We start from the raw sequence: 18906 nt of genomic DNA, 5'->3' as shown, positions 1-18906 counted from the left end.
CAAAACCCGCGATTTACACCCCTAGTCAATAACCATTGTTGCGCAATCACCTGATACACACACACACAGGGGGGGGGGGGGGGGGAGGGGGAGAGGGAGAGGGAGAGAGAGAGAGGGGGAGAGCTCTCCACTATTTGGACCAAATCAATTGAATTTATGTACACATAAATAGCTGCTATTAAATTAAAAAACAGCTGTCCAGTAGTGTCATCCTCAAATTAAGACAGTAACAGTGCTAAGTGAATCACTGTGCTGCTCAGGATGTCTTATATAATACCAAAATATTTCAACACTAAAACTGTTAAAATACAAATCCCTATAGCTGTTATCATTTGGACCAAATAAATTGAATTTATGTACATATAAAGCACTAAGATAAGATATTCTTTCATATGTATTCCATAATGTGTCACGTCCCACTACTCAAAAATCGGAATGAGAGCTGGTCTTCTTTCCTCAAACTGTTCGTGCATGAACTTGTTAAGGAGAGGTTAAATGAGGCAAACCAAAACATCGAGGTCACACTCCATTAGAGTAAATGCTAGTACCTCCAAAATGCCAAAGTAAAAGCTGATGATTCTAAAAAGACATGTCGTGTGTGTGCGTGTGCGCGTTGGTGTGTGTGCGTGCATGCGTGTGCGCTTGCGCGTGTGCTTTTGTTTATCAGGGCTGTCCTTGCTGAAAGCAGGGATATTTTTGGAAATGTTCTATCTTATCACATCCTGTGAATACACAAACACACAAATATAGCATGTAGTAGGCACGTGCAGAGATTGACCCCTAGTGGTGCCCTTATTTTGCTCAAGATGAGAAAATTTGAAAACCTGAGCCCATTTTTTCCCATTCATTAATAACATAAAAATGTAACCCACCGAACTGTTTTGACATTTGAGTTCTTGTGGGAATAGTGCTCCGCTCAGAATCGAAACGCGCGCAGTCCCGCCACCTAACCCCTCCTCCTCTTCCACCACTTTGGTTATGGGTAATTTTCAGACTAAGGTTCCTTGTAGAGATGCACCGATCCGATATCTGGATCGGATATCGGCCCCGATATCAACAAAATAGATGGATCGGGTATCGGAAAATACAGCCGATCTGTGAGCCGATACTTTCCTTAATCTATTGGGATGCGGGCTACGTCATACGTCAGCAGCACGTGTGCCGCATGCCACGAGAGTTTTCTAAACAAACGCAAACATGGAGCGAACGTTCGCTTCTCTTCCCCGGGTTGCTAAGCGGACGTCAAACCATGCGCGTTCGCTTCTCTTCGGGTTGCTAATGGGACGTCAAAGGCTGCGCGTTCGCTTCTCTCCCGAATGGGGGGGGGGGGGCTAATCGGATGTGAAACGCTGCGTGTTCGCTTCTCTTCCGGGGGGGTGTTAATGGGACGTCAAACGCTTTGTGTGGCGGGCTCCATCTAGTGTGGAAACTGAGAAGCTGAGCTCAAGCTTCTTGTGCGGGACATATTCAATTATGTTTTCAGAATTTGCTGCGGGCCAATAAAAACTGGACCGTTAGTTTGGACACCTAATTTAGAGCAAAGAACTGTGTAGTCTGCCTGATGCCATTGCCTTTGGTCTTTTCTGTTCCACATGTAGAGTTATGTAGCTTGTTAAGTTTGAACTGGACTGCCCCTACACCTGTCTATGGACCCCGTGGAGGCTATTTTGTGTGTTTTGGGGTGTTCTCTTGTATTGAGGGGTGCTGGTTGGCCGCTGTTACTTTTTTTCCTTTGTCTTTTAGCTTTGTTTTGCTTTGATGGCTTTTATCTTGAGCACTTTCTGCCTTTCTTTGTGGCACCGTTGTGTGGCAGCCTTATGAGAGCCTATTGAGTTGCGCTCATGCCATCTGTGTGTCTTTTGTATACCCACTCTGTGGTATGAATACGGCTGGGGCCTGAATTTCCCCACCCCTGGGGATCAATAAATATACAATCAATCAAGTCAACCATAATATCGGATCGGTATCGGGTATCGACCGATACGCAAAGCCACGGTATCGGTATCGGAACTGAAAAAGTCGGATCGGTGCATCTCTAGTTCCTTGTACTGGTAGTACCTGGTTATAAGAATATTCTTGCCACCAGTCTTGTATTTACACACAGCAGCTATGTGTACGCTCATAGGGCAAGGTAGTTCATCCAAATTAAACTGATGGTGTATGTCACAGGGGTGTCCAAATTTTTTGCAAGGAGGGCCAGATTTGATAAAGTGCCCGGGTTCCAATAGTTTTTTCGGACATTTTTTAACTACAAAAATTTCATGCAAATACACACTATTATAAAACAAATTTCATTGCCACAATTGTCTTTATTTTTCAAATGACAAAATAACCAAATATAAGCCACTCAGGCAGATGTAAAAAACTCTAAGAACACAAATTCTGCCTTTCATTCATGTCTGAAGAGTCAGATCTGAACAAACTGTATGAAATACACTGCTCAAAAAATTAAAGGAACACTTTGAAAACACATCAGATTTCAATGGTGAAAAAGAAAGTTGGATATCTATACTGATATGGACAGTTTAATGTCTCAGGAACAAATGATTTCAGCCTACAAAGGGCTCACCCCATATAGACACCCCAAAAATCTAAGTGAAAAATTTATCTGGCAGGCTCGTACATTTTGCCTAAATTCAATTTCTGAAACTCAAAATTCTTTTCAATATCTAGTATGCATGCTTGACAACGTCGCGGCATGCTCCTAATGAGACGACGGATGTGTCTTGTGAGATGTCCTCCCAGATCTGGCTAAGGGCATCAGTGAGCTGTAAAGTCTGAGGAGCAACCTGGTGGCGTCATATGGACCGAAACATTATGTCCCAGAGGTGTTCTATCGGGTTTAGATCAGGTGATCGTGAGGGCCATTCAATTGTGTCATACCTTCATCTTCCAGATGCTATCTGCATACTCTTGCCACATGAGGCCGAGCATTGTTGTGGATCAGGAGGAACCCAGGACCTACTGCACCAGCGTAGGGTCTGACCATGGGTGCAAGGATTTCATCCCGATACCTAATGGCAGTCAGACTGCCATTCTCTAGCCTGTAGAGGTCTGTTCGTCCCTCCATGGAAATGCCTCCCCAGACCATCACTGACCCACCACCGAACCGGTCATGCTGAATGATGTTGCAGGCAGCACAGTGCTCTCCTTGGCTTCTCCAGATCCTTTCACGTCTATCACAGGCGCTCAGGGTAAACCTGCTCCCACCTGTGAAAAGCACAGGGCGCCAGTGGTGGACTTGCCAATTCTGGTGTTCTATGGCAAATGCCAATCGAGCTCTACGTTGCTGAGAAATGAGCACAGGGCACACTACAGGACGTTGTGCCCTGAGGCCACCCTCGTGAAGTCTTTCTGACTGTTTGGGCAGAGACATTCACACCAGTAGCCTGCTGGAGGTCATTCTGTAGGGCTCGGGCAGTGCTCAACCCGCTCCTCCTTACACAAAGCAGCAGATACCGGTCCTGCTGATGGGATGAGGACTGTCTACGGCCCTGTCCAGCTCTCCTAGAGTAACTGCCTGTGTCCTGGAATCTCCTCCATGCTATGGAGATTGTCCTGGGAGACACATCATATCTTGCAACAGCACGCATGGATATGCCATCCAGGAGGAGTTGGACAATCTGTGCAACGTCAGGAGGGTTAAGAAATTGCCTCGTGCTCCCAGTCATGATAATGACTCTAGCTAAAGCCAACAGTTGTGGAAAAACTGTTAAAATAGATCAAGAGGGAGGAACTTGAAATGGCCTCCACCTGCAAAAGCAGTCCTGTTCTGGGGACCAACTCGTTGTTGTCCTTCTAGTGCACCTGTTGTTAATTCCATCAACACCAATGCAGCTGAAACTGATTAACAACCCCTTCTGCCACGTACCTGACCAAAACCTTATCAGAAAAGTCTAATTGAATTCATGCCGTACGCTGATAAAAAACTGTTACTTTAATTTTTTTGAGCAGTGTTCCTTAAATTTATACAAGTCTAAAATTATTTTTGCCTCATGAACATTTTAAACAGGAGTTATAAGTAATGCAAAGTTGTCTGTTATTGTTATTAACTAAGAACAAGTGAATTTTGCTCTTGTCATTTACAATATCTTTCAGAAAGTAATAGTTTGTGTCACGTCTACAGGTTCATAACATCAATAGTATTAACATGGCCACTTTGTAGCTTGCTTTAGTAATATTTACTTTTGACGCACAGCCCCACGTGAAGAATCGCTGTTGTGATGCCAGTTCAGCTTGGAGCTGCTTCACTTTATCAGCGCGGTCACTCCCTGTTAGCTTGTCATATGTGTTAGAATTGTCAGGAATGTGTTGAGCCAGTGCGACCAAATGCAGCTTGAACCAGGATTTATTGAAGGGAAAGGGAGTTGGAAGGGAGGGAGGTGGGGAACCGACGACACAGACGGGAGAGAGACTCATGGCCAGCAAACACACAGACCGACCGACAGAAGTCCACTTGGACAACGTTAAAATTCTGACCGCGAGCCTCCAGACAAGACCGGGGGGAAACCAGACGACAAGAACACCGGGTTCAGGACAGGAACCGAAAATAACAGTAGACACCGACAAGGAGGAACACACGGGCAGGGTTTACTAAATACATGAGACAAAGAGAGGAAGCAGGTGACAGACATTACGCTGATGAAGGGATGTGGCTGAGGGAAGTTGTCGGCTGAGCGTGCTCTGGCATGGGCGTGACAAGCATGTTTAGTCTGATCGTGTCTGTTTAGGTTGAAATCCTTAAACAAGACAACCGTCTCTTTACAAATTAGATAAAGATTTTTCTCCATCCATCCATCCATCCATCCATCCATCCATCCATCCATCCATCCATCCATCCATCCATCCATCCATCCATCGAAACCGCTTATCCTCACGAGGGTCGGGGACGTGCTGGAGCCTATTCCAGCTGACTTTGGGCAGACAACTTGAACTGGTTGCCAGCGAAATGTAGGCCACACGGACAAACAACCATTCATACTCACAATCACACCTGCAGGCAATTTAGAGTGCTCAATCGACCTACCATGCATGTTTTTTGAATATGGGATGAAACACAGAGGAAACCCACGCAGGCACGTGGAGAACATATGAACTCTACACAGGAAGGCAGGAGCTGGAATTAAGCCCACATTGTGAGGTGGACGTGCTAGCCAGTGCGCATCGTGCCGCCCCACATTTATTTTTTATTTATATAAATTAATGAAATTATGAAGAGGGTTTGCTGGAGGTCAAAATGTGTTGTAATAAAAGTGAACAACAATCTATCGGAATCACCCAGATCTGTTGTTGACATTCGCCTTGAATGTTTCGAGGTGGGAACTGAGAAAAGCCGAGTGGTATGATTCCGTCTTCCGACCTTCTTCGAGTGCAGCATCCGTACTCCACTCAGTCGTTCATGTTGCTCGCTCACTTACTCGCTCGTCCGTATTGCTCACGCGCTCACTTGTCTGCATTGCTCACTCATCCGTATTGCTTACTCGCTCGTCTGTATTAAATTAAAAATGTGTTGTGCAGCTAAATTGAGTATTCTTTTGTGTATTTTGCCACTATAACAGTGTTGGCCAGTGTAAGGAGGTTGACCATGCTCCAAGAACTCGACAAGTGCCAATGTCTCCCTCTGACTTTCTGGACAAACTGATGGGAAGGACATCTGGATATGATGCCAGAATAAGACCAAACTTTAAAGGTATCACTTAACCACGCTGATGGTTCTGTTTTTTATATTTATTTTTTTCAAAAGACGTTTGTGTACAAAGGACGAAAATAATTTGAAGAATATACCTTTCTACTTTCAAATATTTCAGGCCGTAGTATATTTTTGAAATTGTTGTCTAGTTCCAAAACGCCACAAAAATGACACAAATGCGACACAATAAGCAATAATGTATGGATTTTTTCATATATTGCTGACAACAGCTATGATTTTAAATTACGGCATACCCATATCTGTCTGAACTATTGGGGTTTGTTTTCCTTTATTTAACCTTAAAGGGACACAAACCCAAAGATGGTCCATTTTTCATTAACTAGCAGTTTGTATATTTTTTGATCAAGAAAATTTAAACAGTTAGAATGTTCTATTTAATCAAATCATTGTAGAGAAATAATAAAATAACTAATGCCTTTAGAATGGCCAACTTTTAACGAGGAATATGGCCACACCCGTCCATGTCTTGGTTGATCACATCACAGGAGGAAGCGATCACAATTTCCCCATTGGAAATCATTGTACAGACATTGCTTGTGGACACCTGTACTGAGGGCCATTTCAGCCTCTGAAAACCACATGAAACGATTCACCTTTCCATGGCTAAATTAAGAGGATGAAATGAGAATTTCTGCAGCTAAAATGCCACATTACGTCTGTCTATTTCCTTTCATCAGTCACCAACATAAGCAAACACGACACGTCCTGAAAGACTTTATAAAAGCTGAATTGTTCATAGGCTGACATATTTGCAATTGAAATTTGTAAGGATTCATTTAACTTACATTTTCCCCTGAAGCCCACGTATGGGGTATCACCTCCGCAGCCTATCCGAAAAGGAGGTGCTGTAAACGGCCACACTCAGCTTAACAGTCAGCCTCCTTGCAGGATGTCTAGTGCTCCCAATCTTTCCAACAAGCCGACCTCCGGGCGGTTGTCTTGCATTTATTTATTCCAAATTGAATTGCAACGCAGCTGACGCAGTCCACGGCAAGCCTTCTCGGTGAGTGGCAAGCCTAATTTTTTCATCCTACGGGAATAGATGTACCGTTTTTTTCCGTGTATAGTGCGCAAAATTTAACTAATTTGTTGTCCTAAAATCTGGGGTGCGCATTATACATGGGTACAAAGAAAAATTTATTATTTTTTTATTTTATTTTTTTTTAAAGAAAGTCATGGTGCAACAAAACCAACAACAGGACTGACCGACAAAGTCGTGGAACAAAAAGACAGGGTGACATTACCAAAGACAGGAACAGAAACCACATCATGACAGTAACACATGCAATGATCCGACGGTGAGCGAGGGGCAGACAGGACTTAAATACAAAACACGTTACATCGATTGAGGTGACACAGGAAGAGAGGGGCGACGCGAACAGAAACTATGGCAACCTAGACACATAGCAAAACTGGGGACGAGACATGACAAATCTCCCTCAAAATAAAACTTGAAATCACCTTTCTTCTTGTTTGTTGTCAATCGCGCATCGCATTCAGCCATCCTGCCCAACACACTTAGTCAGTAAAATTCATAATTGACGACACATCGTTTGATGCGATGGTGCAATCCTTGATGGTGTGTTATTGTCAAATATTGTTTGTTTTTTAATCTCCATCGCGGACCGGACGGCATACGGAGGCCGCCATTACAGATGCGCAGAACGGTTGCGCAAGACACGTCAGCTATATAAAGAGCGAGAGTTCAGTTCTCCACCTATTAGTTTCAATTCACAGTTTAATTAGCAGTTTCAATCAGCAAATAACAAAATGCGTATTACAGGTAATATTTTATTTCACAACACTTTGCCTGGTTCCTTTCGTCTCTGCTGTTCATCCTAAAACACAAAGGCGCTCTTTAAGCAATGCGACAGTGAGCGCCCGGCGCGCTGCGCTTGCGCGACCGCACCAAATGAAGCTCCCTGCGCAGTGCGCACTGAGGTCCACTTAAATTTTAGAAAGTACATCAGGACTTTAAAAATATCTTCTAAATTTCAGCGACGGCTCTGTCACAATAATGCGACCAGCGCGGTGCAGTTGGGCGGTCGGCGGCGCGCTACGGTTGAGCGTTCTCTCTCGCGCTCTCGCTCTCGCACACATGCGCACACACGCACACGCGCACACACGCAAACCGGATATCATACGGAGGCCGCCATTACAGATGCGCAGAACGGATGCGCAAGACACGTCAGCTATATAAAGAGCGAGAGTTCAGTTCTCTACCTAAATCCGTATTACAGGTAATATTTTATTTCACAACACTTTGCCTTGTTCCTTTCTTCTCTGCTGTTCACTTCAAACACGCTCCATGCGACCGCAATGCTCTCGTATCAGACGCTTGCTCGATCACCTGCTCGTTTGCTGTCACAATGTACCCTACACAAATCCGAAACATTTGTTGCGGCTCCGAGTCACGGCGAGGGGCAAGTTTTGGTTTCCAAGGGTGTTTTTATTCCTCTTCAACGTCTCTCCCATACAGAGCCGCCTTTTTCACGTCCGCACGCCTTTTTCACATGCGCGCACGGAGCGGGGTGGTGCGTTTAGGGGCAGTCGGAGAAATCAACGCCAACAAAAAAATTACATCCAGCCTAGTTAAGACCATACCAAAGACTATAAAAATGGGACCCATTGCCTCCCTGCGTGTGTGACGATCATTGGGACTTTAAAAAAAAAAAAAAATCATAAAAATTGGGTGCGTATTATACATGGGTACAGGCTTTTTTCCAGCATCAGCATGCCATTTTTAGGGTGCGTATTATACATGGGGGCGCACTATACACGGAAAAAAACGGTACATTGATTTTTTTCTTTTGGCGTATTGCAACACCCAGCTACAGTAAATCTATTAGGCATCTTAGCTGTCTTAAATGTTCAAAAAATACTATATTCCAAAACGGTAGGATGTTGACTAAGCATATTAAGCAAGCCAGAAAACAAGAGTAACATGCCTTCGCTTCCTTGTCTAACGTAGCCAGGCTGATGTGTCAATCAAGCAGACACAACCCAAGTGGGTGTAAGTAAATGCACCGCCAGTCTGTCCCCAAATACCGTTAAATCTTTTCTGATTTTTTTTTCAAGGGGGAATTGTAGTACATTACCGTAAATTCCGGACTATAAGCCGCACCAGCTAAAATTGGGGGATAGTTTAGTTTTTTTCTTATACAAGCCGCACCGGACTATAAGCCGCACGTGCACACGCGTTTTTTAGAAAGAAAGACAGTTCACAGGAAGCCTTTTTAAAGTTTTAATAACATACTTTAACGCAGCAGTAGTACCGCAGCAACACGTAAGTGTGCACGCGAGTTATTAACAAAGAAAGACTGGACACAGAAAGCTTTTTTAAAGTTTTAATAACATACCTTAACATTTCTTTCCAAACACTGCCCGTGACGCGGCAGTAATACCGCAGCAACACGGAAGTAACACAAGACTAATAGGGCTGGATTAAAAAAAACATACCCGGTAAAAGTCACTGAGGCGCGGCGGTAACACAGCAGCAACACGGTAGTACAGTACCGACAGGGCTCGTTAAAAAACATACCAGTAAAAGTAGTTCCTCCTGTGCACTGAAACCATCGAAGTCTTCCTCCTCAGCGTCCGATTGGAATAGCGTTAGATATCCTTCGCCTCACAATTTCTGCGGCTCTCTTTCGTAGTCGCTTTTATGCATTTCTTCGAGTTTTATTCATGCACGAAGCGCTAAATTACCGTTTTTTTTCGTGTATAATGCGCCCCCATGTGTAATACGCACCCTAAAAATGGCATGTTGATGCTGGAAAAAAGCCTGTACCCATGTATAATACGCACCCAATTTTTTTAATTTTTTTTATTTTTATTTATTTATTTATTTATTTTATTTTTTTTTTAAGTCCCAATGATCGTCACACACGCAGGGAGGCAATGGGTCCCATTTTTATAGTCTTTGGTATGGTCTTAACTAGGCTGGATGTAATTTTTTTTGTTGGCATTGATTTTTCCGACTGCCCGTAAAGGCACCACCGCGATCAGTGCGGACATGTGAAAAAGGCGTGCGGACGTGAAAAAGGCGGCTCTGTATGGGAGAGACGTTGAAGAGGAATAAAAACACCCTTGGAAACCAAAACTTGCCCCTCGTCGTGACTCGGAGCCGCAACAAATGTTTCGGATTTGTGTAGGGTACATTGTGACAGCAAACGAGCAGGTGATCGAGCAAGCGTCTGATACAAGAGCATTGCGGTCCTATGCAGCGTGTTTGAAGTGAACAGCAGAGATGAAAGGAACAAGGCAAAGTGTTGTGAAATAAAATATTACCCTATAATACATATTTTTTTATTTGCTGATTGAAACTGCTAATTAAACTGTGAATTTAAACTAATAGGGAGAAAACAACTCTCGCTCTTTATATAGCTGACGCGTCTTGCGCATCCGTTCTGCGCATCGGATCCATAGTGCGCATGCGCCGTCATACTGCCTCCGTATGACGTCTGGTCCGTGATGGAGATTAAAATACAAACAATATTTGACAATAACACACTATCAAGGATTGCACCATCGCATCAAACGATGTGTCGTCAATTATGAATTTTACTGACTAAGTGTGTTGGGCAGGATGGCTGAATGCGATGCGCGATTGACAACAAACAAGAAGAAAGGTGATTTCAAGTTTTATTTCGAGGGAGATTTGTCATGTCTCGTCCCCAGTTTTGCTATGTGTCTAGGTTGCCATAGTTTCTGTTCGCGGCGCCCCTCTCTTCCTGTGTCACCTCAATCAATGTAATGTTTTGTATTTAAGTCCTGTCTGCCCCTCGCTCACCGTCGGATGATGTCATGATGTCTGTTTGGTTTCTGGTCCTGTCTTTGGTAATGTCACCCTGTCTTTTTGTTCCACGTCTTTGTCGGTCAGTCCTGTTGTTGGTTTTGTTGTACCATGACTTTCTTAAAAAAAAAAAGAAATTTAAAAAAAAAATAAAATAAAAAATAAAAAATAAATAAAAAAATAAAAAAAAAAAATTTAAATTTTTGTGCCCATGTATAATGCGCACCCCAGATTTAATGCACCGCAATAAACAACAATAAATTAATTAAATTTTGCGCATTATACAAGGAAAAAAACGGTACATTAAACTAGCGAGCGACACGTATAGCTCCAGAGTAGACGGGACCACGAAATAAAGAAAAAGGGTGACGCAACACAATGTCATCAACATCGACTGCCTTTAGCTTAAAAGCGGCATCATATGCATTTCTTTTGTCCCCCATAATGACGGTTTGTGTATAAAAGCTCCCTTTCAGTAATGTCCGTCTTGATCTCGTTCTGTCGCCTGTCTGTCTATACGCCTATTAAAACACAAACTAGCAAGTCTTCTTCGGCGCATTATCTCTTCTTCGTCTGTCTCGCTCTTGATTCCTGCTAGAGCGCACCGGAGGCCGTAAAAATCCATAAATACTAGGGGTGTAAATCGCGGGTTTTGTCACGATACGATATAATATCGATATAAAGAACTACGATACGATATTTGCCGATATCTTAAAGCCTGCTGCGATTCATTCACGATATATCGCGATATAGTGCTCTACGATCGATTTTTTTTTTTAAATAAAAAATATAGAACAATATCCTGATTTATAACAATTCATACGCAAAATCAACAAGGTACTGCAAACTCTTTATTTAGGAAATTACAAGAGTATTGCAGTATACAAAGTGCTTATTTTAACACTGAACTTTGATGTCGTGTTTTTTCTTTAAATGTGCGGCGAGATTTGTGCTCCCTGAATATTTGATCACCGCATGGCAGGATTTACAAACTGCACGTGTCTTGTCGGTTGAGCCATCTTTTCTTTGGAATCCAAAGTGCTTCCAAACGAATGACTTGAAGCCTAAAGGGGAGCAAATTTCCTCGTCTTTTTGGACACTAGCCATAGCACCAGCCCAGGAGCAGCGTACTAGTTGTCGACTCCCCTTTCACGTGCCTGCTCTGCTCACAACACAACAACGCCGGGCGCACCGCTCCCGGAAAGAGGAAGCAAGCAACAATGAACTGGATTTCAAAATAAAGTCGCGTCTAATGTCCGAGGTCAAACACGGCGATATAAATCGATGTTTACGTTTAGCATCGATGCCAATAAATCGTAGAGCATTATATCGATTAATCGATGTGTATCGATGTATCGTTACACCCCTAATAAATACGACTCGCCGCGCCGCCATTTAAGCTCTATTTCCCTCTTTGACAGCCAAATCGATTGCTTTTAACTTAAAAGCTGCATCAAATGCATTTCTTCGTGTGTTTTCCATGATGAGGGTGTGTGCATGATGCACGAAGTGTTCAAAACACAAACTAGCACGTCTTCTTTGGCGCATTATCTCTTCTTCGTCTGTCTCGCTCTTGCTTCCTGCTAGAGCGCCCCCTGGAGGCCGTAAAAATCCATAAATACGCGGCGCCGCCATTTAAGCCTCAAAGTTCAAAGTAACCTTCTGAATAAAATGCATTAAAAGTTCACGTTCATTACAACTTATTTTGGTGAGCAAAATGTCAGAAGAATTGAATTTACTGTTTTTTTCCATTTATAATGCGCCCCCATGTATAATACGCACCTTAAAAATGGCATGTTGATGCTGGGAAAAAGCCTGTACCCATGTATAATACGCACCCAAATTTTGACTCCTACTTAAGTCCGTGAACGTAAAATTATTTCAGAAAAAAGATCATCTTTAGGAACAACCGGATGTTATTCTCCCGGTCAGTATCACTGCGCATGCGCTAGCATTAGAGATGCACCGATCCGACTTTTTCAGTTTCGATACCGATACCGATGCCGTGGCTTTGCGTATCGGTCGATACCCGATACCGATCCGATATTATGGTTGACTTAACAAGCTACATAACTCTACATGTGGAACAGAAAAGACCAAAGGCAATGGCATCAGGCAGACTACACAGTTCTTTGCTCTAAATTAGGGGTGTCCAAACTAACGGTCCAGTTTTTATTGGCCCGCAGCAAATTCTGAAAACATAATTGAATATGGCCCGCACAAGAAGCTTGAGCTCAGCTTCTCAGTTTCCACACTAGATGGAGCCCGCCACACAAAGCGTTTGACGTCCCATTAACACCCCCCCGGAAGAGAAGCGAACACGCAGCGTTTGACATCCGATTAGCACCCCCCACCCCCACCCCCCCATTCGGGAGAGAAGCGAACGCGCAGCCTTTGACGTCCCATTAGCAACCCGAAGAGAAGCGAACGCGCAGGGTTTGACGTCCGCTTAGCAACCCGGGGAAGAGAAGCCAACGTTCGCTCCATGTTTGCGTTTGTTTAGAAAACTCTCGTGGCATGCGGCACACGTGCTGCTGACGTATGACGTAGCCCGCGTCCCAATAGATTAAGGAAAGTATCGGCTCACAGATCGGCTGCATTTTCCGATACCCGATCCATCTATTTTGTTGATATCGGGACCGATATCCGATCCAGATATCGGATCGGTGCATCTCTAGCTAGCATACTCAATAGTGAAGGAATGTTTCGGATTTGTATAGGGTACATTGTGACAGCAAACGAGCAGGTGATCTAGCAAGCGTCTGATACGAGAGCATTGTGTTCGTATGGAGCGTGTTTGAAGTGAACAGCAGAGAAGAAAGCGCATCTGTAATGGCGGCCTCCGTATGATATCCGGATTAAAAAAAAATAATAATAATAAAATAAAAAAGTTTTTTTTTTTTTTTTTTGTACCCATGTATAATGCGCACCCCAGATTTTAGGACAATAAATTAGTTAAATTTTGCGCGTTATACATGGAAAAAAACGGTAAATGCTGATTGATTGGGTTTTAATACAATGCAGATGGTCCAAACAGTGCCACTGCTTTGTGTAATCTCTCAGTCACATAGCAGAGTAAGAGAAAGGGTTTAGAGCCATTTGACGCAGGTCACCTAGCGTGCATTCCTACTAAAGCTCATAATAGTCACAAGCAATATAGCCAGAATAAGCAGCAGCCATAGTAGTGTTTCAAAATTGTATTTTTGTTGTTTTTTTTCTTCAAGATACCGCAGTGTACGAAAAAATCCTCATATAACCCGCACCTGACTATAAGACGCAGGGTTCAAAATTTTGGAAAAAAGTCGCGGCTTATAGTCCGGAATTTACGGTATTTAATACAGTCCTAGCATATAAGTGCCAATGTTGGGTTCACTTTATTGTCCCTTTAATTTAACCAGGTGCTCACCATTGAGATTTGAAACCTCTTGAAATATACACTGCCTAAGCAGTTGAATGAAAGTATACAAAGTTAAATGCTCTTGATCTGATCTAAATTTATTGAACTAGTGTGTATTTCAATAGGCATCAGTCTCTTTTTACTTTATGCTCTAGATTACAAATGTCATGACCTAAAAACAACTAACCTGCAAAGCCACACAATAACTGACTGTAAATAGAGAAATAAAGACAAAACTCTTTCATCTGTCAAGTAACATAAAATGCATCTTGATAAGAAGAACACTCAGTGGGCATAATACCACACCAACATCTAAAGCCATTTTCAACCAATCTACATTGGTAGGACCAACCAATGAAAATTGGTCATTTTGACCAAGAATGTCTGACGAATCTATGGGTTAATCTAACCAATATTGTCTTTAACCAACTAGATTGGTAGTTTTCATTGGTGCCACCTTGGCCTGTTCAAAGCCTGCACCTGATTGACATAGCCACAGATTGTTTTCCTGTTCATCAGCTTAGCCACACTGGCACTAACATTTTGACTGAATCTCTTGCAGGTAATTTCTTGTTTAATGATAGAATAGTCAGAGTACACATTGCTACTATGTATCCAATAGTGGGAAAGTTGGAAAAAACAACAACAAAATGTATAATAGTTCAAATTCTCCCTTTACAGGTCCTCCAGTCAATGTCTCCTGTAACATTTTCATCAACAGCTTTGGTTCCATTGCTGAAACCACCATGGTATGTACATAATAATGAAAATGAATGAATCTCAAGTCATTCACAATGTGTAGACATTAGTGGTCTTATGGGTCCGCTTTTTCACACTACTAAATGGCAATTTCAATGCATTTTTATTACAATCGTGTGTCAAGTATATTCATGCAAGACATCAACTAATTGATGAGTTGAGTGATCCGGACATATCTTTGAATGCTAAGAGACATTTTCAAGTGAACTTTATGCGAGTTATGTTATAAGCTTTTATTTTCAAACAGAATCCATTTTTTACCGCTTATCCGAGGTCGGGTCACGGGGGCAGCAGCTTTAGCAAAGAGGCCCAGATTTCCCTCTCCCTCGTCATTTCGTCCAGCTCATCCAGGGGGATCCCAAGGTATTTCCAGGGCAGCTCAGCGACATAGTCTCTCCAGCGTGTCCTTCTGCCGGTAAAACACCTCACCAGGGAGGCGTCCAGGAGGCATCCTAATGAGATGCGCAAGCCACCTCATCTGGCTCCTCTAAACGCGGAGCAGCGGCTCGACAATGAGTCCCTCGTGGATGACCAAGCTTCTCACCGTATCTCTAAGGGAGAGCCCAAACGCCCTGCAGAGGAAACTCAATTTGGCCACTTGTGTCCGAGATCTTGTTCTTTCGGTCACAACCCATAGCTCGTGACCATAAGTGAGGGGAGAAACATCGATCGACCGGCTCAGCTCCTTCACTGCGACAGACCAGTACAGAGCCCACATCACAATGTACTCTGCAACGATCCGCCTGTTGATCTCGCGCTCCATCCTGCCCTCACTCGTGAACAAGACCCCAAGATACTTGAACTCCTCCACTTGGGGCAGGAACTCATCTCCAACCCAGAGAGGGCATGCCACTTTTTTCCGACTAAGGACCGTGGTCTCAGATTTGGAGGCACTGATTTTCATCCCAATCGCTTCACACTCTGCTGCAAACCGCTCCAATGAGAGTTGAAGATCAAGGCTAGCAGAAGCCAACAGCACATCACCTGTAAAAGCGGAGATCCAATCCTGAGGTTGCCAACCCGGACCCTCTCAACGCCTCGGCTGCACCTAGGATTTCTGTTCAGAAAAGTTATGAATAGGATCAGTGACAAAGGGCAACCAAAGGGTCCAACCCTCACCAGAAACGAATCTGACTTACTGTCGTAAATGTGGATCAAACTCTGACAAAGCTAGCTGCCTTTGGAGTCTCACAGGCCGAAAAGGCCCAATATAGGACTCTTAGGACAGTTTGACGGCATCCCTTACTGCCTGTGTCCATCAGCGAGTTCGGGGGTTGCCACCACGACAGGCACCGACCACCTTACGGCCGCTGCTCCAATCGCCCGCCTCAACAATGGAGGCACGGAACATGTTACACTCAGACTCAATGTCCCCAGTCTCCCCCGGGATGTGGGCAAAGTTCTGCCAGAGTTGGGAGTTAAAGGTCTTTCTGGGGGGATTCTGCCAGACATTCAAAGCAAACCCTCACAATACGTTTACCGTAATTTTCGGACTACATATAAATCGCGTTTTTTTTCATAATTTGGGTGGGGGGGCGACTTATACTCAGGAGCGACTTATATACATATATATGTTTTTTTTTCACTTTTTTGGGCATTTTATGGCTGGTGCGACTTATACTCCGGTGCAATTTATAGTCCGAAAATTACGGTAGGTCTGCCAGGTCAGAGTCAACACACCACCAGGTGGTTATCAGTTGACAGCTCTGTCCCTCTCTTCACCCGAGTGGCCAAAACAAGCGGCCGCAAATCCGATGACAGGATTACAAAGTCGATCATCAGATTGGCCTAAGGTGTCCGGGTGCCAAGTGCACATATGGACACCATTATGCTTGAACTTGATATTCATTATGGACAATCCATGACTAGCATAGAAGTCCACCAATAGCACACCACTCAGGTTCTGATCGAGCGTGGGTGTTCTTGCCAATCACGCCCTTCCATGTCTCACTATCATTGCCCATGTGAGAATTGAAGTCAGCCAGCAGAGCAATGGAATCCCCAGAAGGAAAAATCTTCAGGACTCCTTCCAAGGACTCCAAAAATGATGGGTACTCTGAACTGCTGTTTGGTGCATAGACACAAACAACAGTTCCGAAGGTGGTAGGAGGCTTCTCGTTCCCGGGGGTAAACCCCTATGTACAGGCGCATGTGTGGAGGCAAGTCCGACGATATCCGACGGAACCTTTCTACCTTGCACATCAGCTTGGGCTACTTTCCTGCTAGATGGACTTTCCATGTCCCTAGAGCCAGATTCTGTAGTCGGTGATCGAACCGCGAAGGTCCAGGCCTTTGGCCACTACCCACCTCACGGCACACCCAATCCCTTTGGCCCCTCTCACAGATGGTGAGCCCATGGCATGTCGGACCCACGTTCCCTTTTCAGGATGTGCCTGGCCGGGCTTCATGGGTCCAAGCCCGGCCACCAGATGCTCGCCTTCGAGACCCACCTTTAAACCTGGTTACAGAGTTGGCACCCGTGACCCACGTCCAGGCAAGGGAAAGCTGAATCCAATGTTCTCAATTAATCATCATCATCTCAATTACAGTGCCTTGGGAAAGTATTCGGCCCCCTTGAACCGTTCAACATTTCAGGCTTCAAACATAAAGATATAAAAGTTTAATTTTTTGTCAAGAATCAACAACAAGTGGGACACAATCGTGAAGTAGAACAAAATTTATTGGATAATTTAAACTTTTTTAACAAATAAAAAACTGAAAAGTGGGGCGTGCTATATTATTCGGCCCCTTTACTTTCAGTGCAGCAAACTCACTCCAGAAGTTCACTGAAGATCTTTGAATGATCCAATGTTGTCCTAAATGACTGATGAGGATAAATAGAATGCACCTGTGTGTAATCAAGTCTCCGTATAAATGCACCTACTCTTTGATAGTCTCAGGGTTCTGTTTAAAGCGCAGAGAGAACCATGAAGACAAAGGAACACGCCAGGCAGGTCCGAGATACTGTTGTGGAGAAGTTTAAAGCCGGATTTGGATACAAAAAGGTTTCCCAAGCTTTAAACATCTCAAGGAGCACTGTGCAAGCAATTATATTGAAATGGAAGGAGTATCAGACCACTGCAAATCTACCAAGACCCGTCCGTCCATCCAAACTTTCATCTCAAACACTCTGGATGAACTGCAGATAACTACAGCTGAGGTGGGAGAGTCTGTCCACAGGACAACAATCAGTCGTGCACTGCACAAATCTGGCCTTTATGGAAGAGTGGCAAGAAGAAAGCCATTTCTCAAAGACGTGCAACCGTAGCACGTCGCCCACCGTGCAACTGCACCGTGCTGGTCGCATTATTGTGACAGAGCCGTCGCTGAAATTTAGAAAATATTTTTAAAGTCCCGCTGTACTTTCCAAAATTTAAGTGGACCTAAGTGCGCAGGGAGCTTAATTTTGTCCGATCGCGCAACTGCAGCGCGCTGGTCGCATTATTGTGACAGAGCCGTCGCTGAAATTTAGAAAATATTTTTAAAGTCCTGATGTACTTTCCAAAATTTAAGTGGACCTAAGTGCGCAGGGAGCTTAATTTTGTCCGATTGCGCAACTGCAGCACGCTGGTCGCATTATTGTGACAGAGCCGTCGCTAAAATTGAGAAAATATTTTTAAAGTCCGGATGTACATTCCAAAATTTAAGTGGACCTCAGTGCGCAGGGAGCTTAATTTGGTCCGATCGCGCAACCGCAGCATGCCGGGCGCTCACTGTCGCATTGCTTTAAGAGCGTCTTTGTGTTTTAGGATGGCTTTACTGCTCCCACTTGCTTTCTTTGGAGGCATGATTAGGGGTTATGTAATCCTCAAAGTAACGAAAATACAATAACAACGGAGTCAGTCGGCATCCGGGCCGTGCGGTCGTATTTTCTCGGGTCCTCCCGGCTCATCTCGCGAGGTTCGACCGCCAAATTTTGCTCGACAACCGAAGCAAAAAAATCTCAAATTTTTTGTTCGAATTCCGATTTGTTCGAGAACCGGGATGTTCGAAAACCGAGGTTTGCCTGTAAAATAAATAGATGCAGCTCACTGACAAGTGCAGATATTTGAGCTAATTTTAGAACAGTCCTGCGGGCGACTCATGCGGTCCTCACGGGCGACCTGGTGCCCGCGGGCACCGTGTTGGTGACCCCTGGCATATAGCAATCAGTATTCATATTTTATGGCCAAATCGTTACTCAATTCGACTTACCACAAATTCGTCCACAATAAATACTACATTTAAACTTATTTTAACACATCT

The 18906-nt window shown here is 43.9% G+C and overlaps 1 protein-coding gene across 1 annotated transcript in view; it reads left to right on the top strand.

Moving 5' to 3' along the window:
* The window catches only part of LOC133151103 (glycine receptor subunit alpha-3-like), a 90500-nt gene that overhangs the window by 18697 nt on the left and 52897 nt on the right, over nt 1-18906 (top strand). Inside the window, exons 3-4 of the mRNA XM_061273859.1 lie at nt 5559-5689; nt 14584-14651. Coding sequence (XP_061129843.1) covers nt 5559-5689; nt 14584-14651 — 199 coding nt within the window. The remainder of the gene's footprint in view (nt 1-5558; nt 5690-14583; nt 14652-18906) is intronic.

Source organism: Syngnathus typhle, linkage group LG3 (genome assembly GCF_033458585.1).
Source record: "Syngnathus typhle isolate RoL2023-S1 ecotype Sweden linkage group LG3, RoL_Styp_1.0, whole genome shotgun sequence".
Taxonomy (NCBI): Eukaryota; Metazoa; Chordata; class Actinopteri; order Syngnathiformes; family Syngnathidae; genus Syngnathus; species Syngnathus typhle.
This window is presented reverse-complemented; position numbering and strand designations above follow the sequence as displayed.